General features: G+C 38.8%; 1 protein-coding gene across 1 annotated transcript in view; it reads right to left on the reverse strand.

Moving 5' to 3' along the window:
* VWA8 (von Willebrand factor A domain containing 8) overlaps window positions 1-15,699 on the reverse strand; it is a 367,266-nt gene that overhangs the window by 158,531 nt on the left and 193,036 nt on the right. Inside the window, exons 27-28 of the mRNA XM_061133632.1 lie at window positions 2,130-2,238; window positions 193-331 (exon numbers count right to left, since the gene is read on the reverse strand). Of these exons, the coding sequence (XP_060989615.1) occupies window positions 193-331; window positions 2,130-2,238 (248 nt within the window). The remainder of the gene's footprint in view (window positions 1-192; window positions 332-2,129; window positions 2,239-15,699) is intronic.

Consider the following 15,699-nt stretch of genomic DNA (forward strand, 5'->3'; position numbering starts at 1 on the left):
GGATGCCACAACAGTATTTTGTTAGGTTGTTATAGGAAATTAGATCTAAATTACATATAATTGCTATCCAATCCAAGAATGGCACAGTTACTGAGTCTAGTATAGAGTTCTTGATGTCTAGAGATTATTTTGATCCGGCTTTTAAAAAAAATCAGTGCAGGAAGGAAAAATCAAAAGAATTAACTGACATACCATGTGTTGTAGCAACATCACAGATTAAGTTCATTTCATCCAGTGGTAACCTCCAGGAGCTACATTCTTCAGTAAAGGTTTGGGATCTTCCTTCATGTCTTTCTACTGGATATTCCTGTATGTTTATAAGTGCTGGACCCTATTAAAAAAAAAGTAGTTATCTGCAATAAGATATTTGGGTAGTTATCAAAATGTAGAAAAGTTAGAGTTCTTCCAAACTAAGATTTTCAATTCAAATACTCACTATCTTGATATACCTCTTCTCATTTTATTGACTGGCATAATACTTATGACAATAATAATACCATATAGCTGCATTCATAAAGGCTTTCACATGTGCTATCATATTTAATTTCTCATTTTTTAATTTTTACTCAGAAAATATATCATATAAAATCCCATAGGAGTTCTCATTACTTTACTCTTTCCTAAGCCAACTGCAAGTTTTGAACTCCAAGTGTGGGGACCCAGAGCTGTCCAAACCAGGAGAATAATTTTTTAAATACAATTGATTTGCATGCCCTTACAGTCCTTAATTAATCAAAACTTTTTGGGTCAGATATTGACTATTGTGGCAGCCGGGGCTTCCCCGGTGGTGTAGTAGTAAAAGAATCCACCTGCCAATACAGGAGATGCAGGAGACTTGGGTTTGACCCCTGGGTTGAGAAGATCCCTTGGAGTAGGAAATGGCAAAACTCCCCAGTATTCTTGCCGGGAAAATTCCATGGACAGAGGAGCCTGGTGGGCTCTACAGTCCATGGGATCACAAAGAGTCAGACACGACTGAGTGACTGAGCATGCACACATTCATAGGTGCTATTACCCCTTCTGTCTAGATTGTATCTTAGGAGCTAGACGACTAAATATTACATTTCTTGTACTCCTTTGCAGCAAGCATTCTGGATATGATTTAGCTTCTGCCAATTAAATGCACTTGCATGAGATTTGTAAGGCAGATGAGCAGCAGAAGCTATCCTCCTGCAGTCAGCGTGGACAAGGCGAATCTGACAGACATGAGCAGTCAGAGTCTATGCTCTACTATAAGGGTTGACAAACTACAGCTCACAGGTCAAGTCTGATCCACTCCCTGATTGCGTCAATAATATGTTACTAGGACACAGTCTCACTCATTTGTTAAAGTATTGCCTGAAGCTGCTTTTGAGCTACCATGGCAAAGCTGAGTAGCTGTGACAGAACCTATATGGCCACCACGCCTGAAATATTTACTCGTGTGTGTGTGTGTGTGTGTGTGTGTGTGTGTGTGTCCTCGGTTGCTCAGTCGTCTTTGATTCTTTGCAAGCTCTTGGACTGTAGCCAGTCAGGCTCCTCTGTCCTTGGAATTTTCCAGGCAAGAATACTGGAGTGGGTTGCCATTTCCTTCTGCAGGGGGGTCTTCCTGACACAGGGATCGAACCCGGGTCTCTAATGTCTTCTGCATTGGTAGGCGGATTCTTTACCACTGAGCCACCACTATCCAGTCCCTTACAGGAAAAGTTTCCTAGTCTGGACTTACTGTGCAGAAGCGAAAACACTGATCCTAAAACCAAAGATTCAGGGTGGCCCCTTGACTTCTGTCCCTCTTGTCCAGTTGACTTTATAAGCAGCTAATTCCTCACAGTTAAACCTAGAGGGATTGCTACTGCAACTAGTGATTGATATTTCTTTGTCTTTTTTCTTGAAAACAAATATAATGGAGTAACTGTCCTACCTGACTTTCCTGAAATACAGATTAGCTCTTAGGAATTCTACTAATCATTAGCCATTACCTATATCACGACCCTCAGAAGCCAGACTCACTTGAGAATCACAGAAGAAGCTAAATGTATTCTGAAATAATATCAGAACAATCATTTCTAAGACTGATTAGATTTCCTCTAGGGAAGATACTGAAAAACAGATAACATTCAATATTCTAATGAAGAAATAATGATACCAACCTTAACATCTATATGATGAGTTTCTGCTGGACACAGCAGTTTTTGCATTCCATTTCTTGACTGACCAATTGTCCAGTAGCCCATGAAGGTCTGCTCCGGCAGAGGCAACCTGGCAAAGATTAATTTGAAGAGTAAACATTTCTCTTTGTTTCCAAGTCACAGGAAAAAATAAGAACCATGTATTGAAAGCGTTTAGTTGCTCAGTCGTGTCCAACTCTTTGTGACCCTATGGACTGTAGCCTGCCAGACTCCTCTGTCCATGGAATTCTCCAAGCAAGACTACTGGAGTGGGTTGCCATGTATTACTGATCACATAAAGAAATCTGAAGAATACTTTACTTTGAAGTGAGTTCTACTTCATTTTATTAAAAGATAGTCTTTAATAGGATGTTTAAAATATACTTGAAAAAGAAAAGAATTCACATTTCAGAAACTCAGAAGGTAATGTCCTACTCTGTTTTTACCATAATGACAAATATAATTAATGTTTAAGTATTTTTTCCCTGAATTGGTAAATACTTAGTAATTTAACATCTGAATTCCTATTAGAGTAATAGAAAGGACTTAGGGGGAAAATGGAGCAATCCATCAGTTTTTTTCATTCTAATCTCCTAAATTTGAAATCAAATAATAAGTAGTACAGAATACTACTGGGATTCCCAGGTGGCTCAGTGGTAAAGAATCTGCCTGTCAATGTAGGAGATGTGAGTTCGATCTCTGGGTCAGGAAGATCCCCTGGAGAAGGAAATGGCAACCCACTCCAGCACTCTTGCCTGGGAAATCCGATGGACAAAGGAGCTTGGTGGGCCCCAGACCATGGCATCACAAAGAGTCAGACACGACTCAGGGGCTAAACACCACCACCAGAATTCTACAGGTCACATGTTTATAAGTTATACGGGGAAAATTTCATAGCATCCACTTTAGCACTTTAATTTTTATTTTTTTTACTTTGAACTGACATAAAATACCTACAGAAACATTGACACAAACGTGCCACTTACTCCAGAGCACACCTATGTATCCAGCACTCAAGCATCACCAACACTCAGAAACTCCCTTGGACTATTTCAGTCATTACCCCTACCATGGGAGCTACTATGCTGACTTCTAATGGAATTATTCTATGTTTAGATTCCATTTTATCTAAAGCTACTTTTAAATAAAATGACTTGCAAAAACAAATATGGCAATGCTAAAGGACAAAACCACAGATAAATTTTTTTAGAATAAAGCCTTTACTTTTTAATCATACTAAATTTTTTGGAATGTTTAAAAAAAGAAACCATTAATTTGTCATTCAATTCATTATGAATTTCTTATTCAATGGTAAGTGAAGGCCAAAAATTATTCAGTTAAAAGTTTTTCAAAAATAATGCATAATATGACTATAAATTGAAATGAATGCTTGAAATAAGCATCATGATCATTAAAAGAGTACATACTGATATTTAGAAAATCACTTTTTTTTCAGTAAAAGAGTAAGTCTGACAAAATATCTCCACATACTTAATAAGACCATGGAAGGCTTAGATTTTTTTTTGCTTAGAATAGTGAAACCAAGTATTCTGGTGGAATATGATTTTTGTCCTTTGAAATGTTAATGTTTAACACCACAGGAACGAAATCTAAAAGAAATTTACATTGAAATTCTTCTAAATCATAACATAAATCATTCAAAAGGACATATATGCTTTGTACCTATCATTTAAAATACATTTTAAGTACATGGACAATTATCCTGATTGGTCATCACTTATTTCCCTGTTTTTTTTTTTTTACCACTAATGAGGTGGAAGAGGCACTAAGTTAGGGGATTTACTATAACTGTTCTCTCTTAAGGTAATAAAACACATTCCCATGTCAAAAGGAAAGATCTTGAAAGCATCTCGTAGACTAGACTCTCTCTCTGCTTGTTTAGGGAACGAACAGTATTCATTGCCTTCAGCAGTTCACCAAAGGGGAATTAGATCTCTAAAACCAGAGCAGAAAACAAAGGAAGGAGAAACACCTAATTTCTTTCTAGTGTAGAAGATTTAATGGGTTCTAACAAAGGAAGGAGAAACACCTAATTTCTTTCTAGTGTAGAAGATTTAATGGGTTCTAGTGCTAGTTCTTTTATTAATTAGTTCTGCAGACTTGTGAAAGAAAAGTTAGATAATTTCTCTGAGTGTTAATTTTTTCCTTTGTGAGATGAAGGCAATAATCTGTAAGATTCTGGTTTCTTCTAAGGACTGGGGGAGTCTCTGATGACTATTTTAGAGAGTGGAGTGAATTATCAGTGGTAGATCTTGCATAACCTTTGGTTCTGGAGTATATATAAATAATCAGAATAAAATTATCTACACCTATCAATAGAAGGGGCTTCCCTGGTGGCTCAGCTGGTAAAGAACCCACCTCCCCATGCAGAAGACACAACAGACACAGGTTTGATCCCTGGGTTGGGAAGATCCCCTGGAGAAGGAAATGGCAACTCACTCCAGTATTCTTGCCCGGAGAATTCCAGGGACAGAGAAGCCTGGAGGGCTACAATCCATGGGGTCACAAAGAGGTGGGTCACACAAGAGTGCACGCATGCCAGGCCACATCAGTAGAATAGGTGCCTGGTAGACAAAATTGCTTTTTTAAAGCTGATAGAAAGGAGCTCTGTGTCCACCCCAAATCGTCTCTTTGAAGACAACAGAAACAGTTACACATTTGGAAATGTAATCAGAGGTGGAACATTGCTTAATAAAAGTTATGCTCAGTTGATAGGCTGAAATAAAGCCTAAAAAACTGGTCTAATATATCCTTTAATAATCTCACAAAATATCATACAGATGCTAAAAACAAAATAAAACCAAAACCTTCATCCATTTGGGAAAAAAATAACTTTACTAGACTTCCAATTTTTACTGACAACCCCCAGGGAATATTCATGAAAGCTGCTTTGAACTTGCCAACTCACTCTAAGTAACGGTCATGGAAATTACAGACTGCCTGGTTCCATTTAAAAATAGCACTAGCTGTTTGGTTGGCAGAGTATGGGAAGGACCTTCAGGTACCCCATATAGAATCTGTTTCGAAATCACATAACAAGATGCCATTAGCGTTAACAATTGCAACTGAAAGTCACATATGCAGGGTGTTCTGAAGTTACCCAATCAAACTGATTCTATCTGCCCCTTGGTAATACCGGGAGTTGTTTCTAGACTTCCTGTGGGCTCTAGGGTGGCCAAATGAGGTAAACCAAAGCCCCTCATTTATTTTCCACTACTAAGTTTTCCCAATACACTGTGGAAAAATTTGACAGTTATTAACTCTCTCCCCTTCAATAAGTTACTGCACGCATGCTAAGTCGCTTCAGTCATGTTTGACTCTTTGCGGCCCCATGGACTATAGCCCGCCAGGCTCCTCTGTCCCTGGAATTCTCCAGGCAAGACTACTAGAGGGGGTAGCCATTCTCTTCTTCAGGGGATCTTCCCAACCCAGGGATGGAACCCGGGTCTCCTGCACTGTGGGCAGATTCTTTACCATCTGAGCCACCAGGGAAGTCCAGTTAGGGGCAAGGGGAATTATAATTGAATGCATGAACAAGCTTTGGAATTTGAAATATATTTAACATTAATTTAAGGGTAACTCTAAACTAATAACCAGTTAGCAAACGGCCCTATACCATTACTGAAATCTGTCATCCAACTCCAACCAGACTTAAGTTGTTATATCTGATTTGATTGAAACAACTATGGTATTTTCCATAATTTTAAGATCCTGTTACTTCTATTGTTTAACTTTGTTAAAGTCCTACCTGGAATGATATCTGGATTTGATTTTAAGGGAGAAGACAATGAACTTAAGACTTATAAATAGTACTACTTTTTATCTTCAGTGCCATTCATAAATTTATGTTTTTTAAAACACTGAAGTATTTCAATTCATATGTTGTGATGTTTCTTAATCCCTTGTGGAAGTATTAATAAAGATCTGGAAGTAAAAGTTTTAACTAAAAAAGAAAAGGTGACTTTCAAAATTATGACTCAGGTCAAATTGCAGCACTTAGGCAAATTACAGAAAGGGAAAAAAAAGTTTTTTTAAGCATGCATACATTTCATAACATGATGCATATGGACACCAAAGTCGAGTTAGAGGGTCTGAATGACATACAAGAGATTTGTCTAAGATTGTTTCCATAAAGAGGTGAGCTGGGGTTTTAACAAGTATGTTCTGGCAAATTTCTGCCTTCTCTGAACATTTGCCAAAACTATTTCTGGAGTCTGAAAGAAACACGTGAAAAAGATTTGGATCTTTCTAGGGGCATTATGCAATTGGAAGTTGTTGACATACCTATTATCAACAGTTCCTAAAACATTTCCTTACCACAAGAACTACTAATTTTCATGGGAATAACGGAACCCTTCAGGGTAGTTCCACCAGCTCACAAAAACTCAGCAATTATCACCATCTTTGAGAAGAAAAAGAACAACTCCAAGTTTAGAGGGCCTCGCTTGTTCCTAATGTTTTAAATCTAACATTTGGCAAAAAGTAAGTTGGACTATCCAATTGAGTTTAATGGAACCTTTAACAGAATAGCCCTGACAAACATTTCCACCTTTGGTTCTGACCCTTCCTCTCACTCTGCAGCCAGCATATGCCTTGGGTGAAGTGAAGTGAAAGTCACTCAGTCGTGTCCTACTGTATAGTCCATGGGATTCTCCAGTCCAGAATATTGGAGCATATGCCTTAGTTACTGTGAATTGCTACTTGCTGTTCTTCCACATACTCTGCATTTTCATGCTTCCATGAGGTTTTTACCTCAGCCCAGAACTCCTTTCCGCTATCGCCTCTTTGATGAAATCTTTCTCACGTCTTAAAGCCCAGTTCAAACGTCACTCCCTCTTGCATCCTTCTCCCACATTTCTTTCTGGGCAGAATGAATCTCTTGCTCTTCTGGGTTTCCATGGAAATTTGTACATATGGAACTCTTAGAAACTCTTAGGATAGAGTTCTGTAGTATCTGCAGTTTTCAAATTTAAGGCCTGATAAAGAATAACTGTTTTAGAGAACATGATCAGAAGTGAATCTATGAAGTCCCTTGCAAATATTTATCCTTTCTAAAATAAAAAGTCAACACTCTACATAATAAAAACACCAACGCCAGCTTAAACACTTTAGACTAGTAACAATGGGTCCTACTGCCCCCAGTGAGCCTCCCTTGTTTGCAAGAAACTTCTGAATTTCCCTTCCCTCAGTCTTGCATGTTGCTGGGAAATAAATTTTGCTTTGCTGCAAATGATGTGTACATGAATATTACACGTGTTTTTCCTTTCATTGTCTGGCTCTGCATTTAAACATTATGGTTTTCACTTTACAACTTAAGATTTATGCACCTCTGCCACTGAGATCCTGCTGTGGTCACAGAAATGAAAGGTCATTTGGATGCAAGAGATGAAAAAAAGATTTGGGGCAACTTGTCTTTCTTGGCTAGCACTTCTCAGATAGCTCCCCCCTATCCAGGCTGACACTGTGTAGTGTCAGCACTGCTGCCCAGGGTCACTCCATGCTAGAGCAGATGTAGTCACAAAGCTCTACACAGCTCTTTCTTTCTTCCTCTTTACAGAAGTTGTGAGACTACAGGTCTGGGCCTTGGGTTTCCTTTCCCTCAACTCTCTTCAAATTTCACTGCAAAAATTTCTTTTTTCCTGCCATCTGCTTTACCAACCACATCTTAGTATTTTTGAATCTTAAACTCTTTTTCTGGTTATTCACATCAACAATGACTGGGGCTGAAACTCTCCCAGTTGGAAATTTTCCCAGAAAACAAACAAAAAAACCCAAAACTACTATTATTTCCCACAAGAAGGACTCATAGGACGAGAAACCCTACTGTGAATGCAGAATTTGAATATAACATTGCATAATAAGGTTGAGAGTTTACATGTTTTCTCAAGATTGCTAATTCATTGAAAGTAAGGCTTACATCTTACTCACTTGAATCTCTGTCATTTAGAATTCATCAATTCTGCTATGGAAACCTCTCATCCCGTGTCCCTCTTTTTTAGTCCCACTGCCACAACATAAGCTCTCACTGTTCATCATTGGAATTATTGCAGTTACTTCCCAATAGGTAGGTCTTCCTGCTTCAGTATCATTGCCTCTCAGTTTCTTATCTTTAGAAAATGTAAAGGGGTCTTTCTAATTTATGAATCAGACCATGTTACTCTCTGGCTTCAAATTCTTCTATGGTTCCCTTGACTCTCCTCTTTTAGTCTCACCATGCAGCATGCCCTGTAAAACTGTCTCTGCTTGAAGTTCTTTCTTCTCCTTTATTAGCCTGGAGAATACCTATTCACCCTGTAAAGATTTAGCCTGGTGACTGTCCTTGAATCTCCCCTGGGGCAGAGGGCAGCAACCCTACCTCTTTGCTCTCTCTTGTCAGAACACAAGGCACTCTTTACCTGAGTGCTTCCTGGATTATAATGGTCTCCTTGAAGGCAGATTCTGAGCCTTCTTCTCCTTTAGATTTTTGACTCCTTATTTAGTGTTTACCATGTAAATGTTCAATGGGTGTGTTTGTTTAGGCACTCAGTCCTGTCCGACACTTTGGGCCCCATGGACTGTAGCCTGCCAGGCTCCTCTGTCCATGGAATTTTCCAGGCAAGAGTACTGGAGCGGGTTTGCCATTTCCTATTCCAGGGGATCTTCCTGACCCAGGGATGGAACTGGAGTCTCTTGCGTCTCCTATACTGGCAATCCATGGGGTCGTAAAGAGTTGGATGCGACTGAGCGACCAACATTTTCACTTTTCAAATGTTCAATTGTGTTTGCTAAATGAATGAATGCGTGCATGCTGCGTGCTAAGTCGCTTTAGTCGGGTCTGGCTTTTTGCCACTCTATGGACTGCAGTCCACCAGTCTCCTCTGTCCATGTGATTCTCCAGGCAAGAACACTGGAGTGGCTAGCCAGGTCCTGCTCCAGGGGCTCTTCCCGATGACATCTCCTTCGGCTCCTCCACTGCAGGTGGATTGGTTACTGCTGAGCCACCAGGAAGCCCAAATGAATGAACGCTTGGTTACATTACAACAGCTTCACCGACTTGTGTCTCATCTTGATGGCAAGTTGCGAACCACCACGGCAGATCATCCTCATGGAATCTTGACTACCTACCTCTCAACAAAGGATGAAAGTATATTTGAAAGAGTTACCAACTGATTGGGATTCAGGATTTCTACCCAGCCAGGTGACAGAGATTATTTACAAATGCCTAAAGGATCAAGGATAATTCTGTGAGACTGTCGAAGATGAGTATTGAAGAAGATTCATACATCTTGACAATTTCTATGTAGATTGGCTATATTTTAAAATTTTCTCTGCACCCCCATAAAGGAACTGAAAGCAAGTTTTAATAAAATGACTGTGAAGCTACTCCAAGAAATACCAAGAGAATAAGGGCAAGGACTGTGAAACTGTAAAACCCAATACCACCCTTCTGCTTATAATAGTTCTGAGATGTCATCGTTTATTCAGTTGCTAAGCCATGTTCAATCTTTGTGACCCCTGCAGCAAATGCAGTGCTCCAGGCTTCCCTGCCCTTCCTGTCTCCCGGAGTCTGCTCCAACTCACGTCCACTGAGTCAGTGATGCCATCCTACCATCTCATCTCAGATGTCACCATGTAAATCTTATTATTTTTGGAAACTAAAGAGCTCTTTTACAAAGTGAAAGTAAATCATCACAAAGAGTAGAATTGCATACCTTAGAACTTCGTGATCAATACAATGAACTCATTTGTAAAAACTAACTCTTTAAAAGGAAAATTATGCTGTAGCATATTTTGGAAAATGGAAGGAGAAGCACAAAACATTGAGAGTCTTATAATTTAATGGGATAAATAGTAAACTGATAATCATTCTTATAGTCAAAAATAAACCTAATGAGATTACTCTAGAGAGAACCCTGGTTGGGGATGTTCTTTTTGATGTCTCCCGGTACCTGGGGCTTCCTGGTGGCTCAGGCAGTAAAGAATCTGCCTGCAATGCCGGAGACCCAGGTTCGGGAGACCCTGGGAGATACCCTGGAGAAGGGAATGGCAACCCACTCCAGTATTCTTGCCCAGAGAATTCCATAGACAGGGGAGAATGGTGGGCTACAGTCCATGGGGTTGCAAAGAGTCAGACACGACCGAGTGACTAACACTTTGAGTACTTGGAAGGCCCTGTAGTTAGTCTTGGTCAGAGAAGATGCAGCCGCATTGATGTTTCAGTTACACAGGATGAGTCTTCATGTGGAAGAAGACAGATACAGATGTATGTCTTCATCGAGACAGATACCCTTTTAAGAGACATTCAGTACAGATGAAGCTGTTCTGTCTGACATATGCACACCTGGCCCTGCCCTAAAGAGAAAGATCAATACGAAACATGATCCTGTAACACACACTGCAATGAGACATCAACATCTCTTACAACAAACAGGAAAACAGCCGCAGCGACCTTCATTGGGAGTTCTATGAACACATGCTGTGAGAATGGCTGAGAAAGTAGTGAATGGCTGCTGACACAAGAGAAAGAGTGACCACTTGTTCAGCTTTCCAACTCAACTAGGGGCAGTGAGCCACAGAATCTATGAGCTTGAGGGACATTAAAGGTTATTTAGTCCAGTATTTCAAGTCTGGATCCCTTGAGTACCTCCCCAGCAAGGTTTGTCCAGATCTGTCTGAGTCCGGTCTACACAAAATACACCCTACCTTTCCCCTGAGGAATCCACTCCACCTTTGACACAGGAGCTGCTGGCCTGGAGATGGAAGCCAACTCTCTTTAATTTGTAATGACTTGGAAGCGACGCACATATACAGAATGATTGATAATTATTCGGCTAAAGCTAACTAGATTATTAAGTGTGATTTTGAGGATGGTAGTGTTAAGTAAAGGAGTCCACATAGAATAAACTTAAGTTGCTTTAGTCGTGTCTGATTCTTTGCAATCCCATAAACTGTAGCCCTCCAGCGCATATGTCCATGGAGATTCTCCAGGAAAGAATACTGGAGTGGGTTGCCATGCTCTCCTCCAGGGGATCTTCCCGACCCCGGGATCAAACCTGCACCTCCTGTGACTCTGCACTGGCAGGCAGATTCTTTTACCGCTGAGCCCCTGGGGAAGCCCCTACCAATGCATAGACTTACTTATGCTGCGTTGAACTGCTACAGAAATGCCTGATTAACTTGATTTCTCATTTGTCACTGGTAAGGGTGTCAATGTTACACCCTAAGGGCAAGCACAGCAGGGCAGGGTAAGCTCTGCTGTACTGGAGGCCACGGTCCCAAGGGACAGCAATTTCAGAATAAATCTTTAACATTCTTATTTTATGTAAATAAGAAAACGAATGGGAAAATTCCAGGGCCCAGAGTCTGCGGACATTTAAAAAATAAACTATAGGAACTAATACACATTAGGACAGAAAGTAAGGCTTTCCTTTTCCTTTCCAGAGCCTCTCTCAAAGGCAACTACTATCAACAGCTACCACCGTGTTTTAAAATTATTTAAAATGTGAACCTATTAAATAAATTTAATAAAAAGTATTGGCTAGTATCATCTTAGACTGAGTTAATTCAAAGTTACCTTATTTCACCTGAAAAAGTGAAGTTAAAAAGTTTTTAATTAAGCATTTGAAAGCAGAGAGAGAATACAGACATCAACAGGACATCAGAGGAGTCATTTCAAGATTCCAATAGGGCTTCTTTACCAGCTATGGGGCACTTTAAAAGTGCAGTCACACATAGCAGTCATTTTTAGATGTGCAGTCTGGCTAGCAACCGCATTTTTATGAGTCTGTAAAGGATAATGACATTTAAACATATGCATAAAGACACAAAGTGTTGGTATTAATGTGTTTATTCCTTACTTTTGTTGAAATGCCAGAGAAATGCCTAGCTTAAAACAACTTATATGCTTTATGAATCTGTTCATTATGTTTAGAATAAATACTTTAAGTCTAAAAACTCAAGGATCAAGAGGGAAGAACAAAAAAGTGGGATTGTGGGAGGGGTGTACACATGCTAGAATCTAATCTATTATAGATATGTTTCTTTTCAACAAAGAAGATTGGGAATTAAGTGTTTTAAAAAGGATCTCCTTTCAGGGTCATGTCTCCTTTATTAAGAAGAAAAACTCAGGAAAAAAAAACTGTAAAGAAATATTTCTCAGATGAAATAACACATAGAACCCTAGGAAAAGATCTAGAAGGATTAAATAATAATTGTTTCTGGATGGTGGAATTATTAGTGTTTTAATTTTCTTTTTGCTAATTTATTTTAAAAATAAATGGGACATCATTCTTCATTTAGTAGGTATACATCATAGAGAAATCCTACATATAAAAGCTTATAAATTTCTTCAAATTTTTTATTCTATTTGCTGATAAAATTAATGACTGATGGACTGTAGATACTTTGCCAGTAACAAATAAGCAACAAATACTTTGGGGAAAAAAAAAGAAACTGGCTTCATAAATTAAGCAGCATTTTAAAAAGAAATCAATAGGGTTGAGGGCAAAGAGTGTGGGTCAAGAAGAATGAGCATTTAAGTATTTTACAGATAGGTGTCTCTCCTAGGTAAGACAGGGAGAGATAAACACACCAAGTTAAATCCAGAGGGTGGAGATAATGTCTTTGTATATTTGATTTATGTAAAAATGACGACAATGTTTGAGAAGACTTAGCAAATTCCTTTTGTGTTTCAAATCAGGAAGAACGATGGCCAGTCTGCTTCTTCTACATGGTAGTCAAATACAGTTTTCTAGAGTTTTTATTTTTCTGAATGAATTACCTTGTGTTTTACTTCATGATCTTTTATTATTAAGAGAAAAAAAAAGAGGAAAGTTTAACTGGGGATGAAGAGGTCTTTAAAATGATTTTGTTGTGCCAAAAGTCTATACCAACTTGCTTTTCAACATTGTGAAATATGGTTAAATCCCCCAAAATCTAAGCCTATCATAACTCTCTGAAGAATAAGAATATGTATATTACATGTATGACATCATGGTCAATGATTTCCAAGTTGATTATCTAAAGTTCTAGTGCTTTTAAACCAAAACTATTGGTGATTTTCAGTATGCAAAGAATAATTCTGATTTAGAAACTGCCTACACATGCATATGGATCTGCTTATATTCATCTTTAAAACTGGAACTAAAATTGTGCATATTACAGTTCTGCTCCTGATCAGATTTCTAACCTTAGGTAGGTGAGGTAACTTCTCTGTTCCTCAAATTCTTTATCTATAAAATACAATGATAATATTACCTTTATTAAGATGAAATATTGTATAAGTCTCTTGAAAATGAATGTACAGAAAAAAAGGACTTATTCTCCCTTTAAAACAAATGTTTCCTGAGTATGTTAAAGTTCGCAAGTTACTCTGAAACAGCTTTAAATTTGGAAGAGCTAATGTGCTAGCAGTATGTTTATTCTAGAATTTAAAAAAAAAAAAAAAAAATGCTTATTTGAGGGTAAAACAAGCAAACTTTGCTTTGAAATTGAGATCTATACCTACTATAGCAGATAATCTATATGCGTTTGGTTGGATGTTTGAACCTAATTATACATATGTACAGGGCTTCCCAGGTGGCTCAAGTGGTAAAGAATCCGCCTGCCAATCCCGGAGACACTGGTCTGATCCCTGGTTTGGGAAGATCCCCTGGAGAAGGAAATGACAACCCACTCCAGTATTCTTGCCTGAGAAGTCCCATGGACAGAGGAGCCTGGTGGGGTTGAAAAGAGTCAAACACTGACTGAGCATGCATGCATACATGTGTATGTGTGTGTGTGTGTACTTTTTCCCCCAATAATGACATTTGAAACTCAAGAGCACAGACTACTTTTTTAAGAGCTCGGAGTTTAAGCCAAATCCTCCTATTTCTGCCTAAATTTCTCCCAGTGTGCTTATTATGTCCGCCATCTCTCTGGCATATCCTTTCCCATGTATTAGAAACTTAAAAGGAAACAACAGAAAAACTACAAGAATTCCTAGTGTAAGGGGGCAAATGCAACATGGGGACCTAGGTAGCCAGTTCCGATCCCAGTACTGAGATGTGGAATGTGTTTAGATCGGAAAAAAGAGCTGCATTATGGCTTAATCAAGCAAGGTAAAATAACTATCCAGTATGACAGCCTACATGTACCAGGTTTAGCACAAGTTTAGTAAATAAGATAAATCATATTCATCTCCTAATATCACACTAGGCCTTTTAAAAATGTACGGAGAAGTATCACAACATTGTAAAGGAATTATACTCCAGTGGAGAAAAAAAAGAAAAAAAAAACTGTACAGAGACCTATGAATGAGACAGGTACCATCTCACTGTACTCTTCAGGAGAATGAAAGAGAAAATGACAAGATCTCAGGAATTTTACCGAAGAGCATCACCGAACAGCCACAGTGTATTCTGATTTCAGTTCAGGAGGAAGGTAGCTGCGGAAGACTGTTTATACAGAATAAGCAGTGGACCAGCATCACCTCTGCCCCACGGGAAAGCTTCCCTCTTCTATAACATCTGTCTTACATCTCTTTTTACTTATACACTTCTACTCATCATCAGTTATTTTTTCATCCCTATCTTGTGTGTGAATGTGACCATCTTATTCTGGGTTTGATGCAATTTTTTTTCCTATTAAATAAAGATTGAATTAGACAACAAGAAAATTAACAGGTTGTAGCAATAATTTTTTCATTCAGGGCAAAAGGATATTAATAGCAATTAAAACACCTGGTCCTTCTTCCTTAGGGACAGAAATCCAATGTGAATCTTCTTCACTAACACAGGATCTCCAGAGATGAGCAGTAGCAGCCTCAAAGAACTGATTTAGCAAAAGGTCTGGAGAAGTATGGGCTTCCCTGAAGTATGGCTCAGTGGTAAAGAACCTGCCTGCTGATGCAGGAGACACAGGTTTGATCCCTGGTCCGGGAAGATCCCTTGGTGAAGGAAATGGCAACTTACTCCAGTATTCTTGCCTGGAAAACCCCGTGAACAGAGGAGCCTGGCAGGCTACAGTCCATGGGGTCGCAAAGAACTGGACATGACTTAGCGACTGAACAACAGCACCAACCAACAGCAATTAGTGAAGTATAAAGTTTAGCCACAGGTCTAGAAAAGTCAAAGCAAATCATAAGACTGCATGGGGACAACTTTGAACTTTCAGAGGTCTATGTGATTACTATTATCAGTGTGCTACTTGAGGAGAGAAACAGAAAGTGTTAAGTATTACTTTTTAATTTGTTTTTGTTTTTGCAGATGAGAGAAAATTAAGATTATATTAAAATGCAAAGGGTGTTAGAATAAGAAGAAACCTTACTAACCTTCTAAAGATGAAAATATACTGCAGTCTCACTAGAACAGTCTTATTCTACATCTCTTTTTACAGACTTATTATTAATAGTGCCCTTTCATTCTAAAAAGTGTCTTGATTAGGTGATAAGTTATATGGTTATGTCACAGCATAATGCTCTCATTTTACAAACAGGGTAAAATCTGTTTCTTCATGTCTAACCCAGACATGCACGGTGAACATGTCATTAACTGCTGAATTCCCAGGACAATGC

This window comes from Dama dama, chromosome 30, assembly GCF_033118175.1.
Source record: "Dama dama isolate Ldn47 chromosome 30, ASM3311817v1, whole genome shotgun sequence".
Lineage (NCBI taxonomy): Eukaryota > Metazoa > Chordata > Mammalia > Artiodactyla > Cervidae > Dama > Dama dama.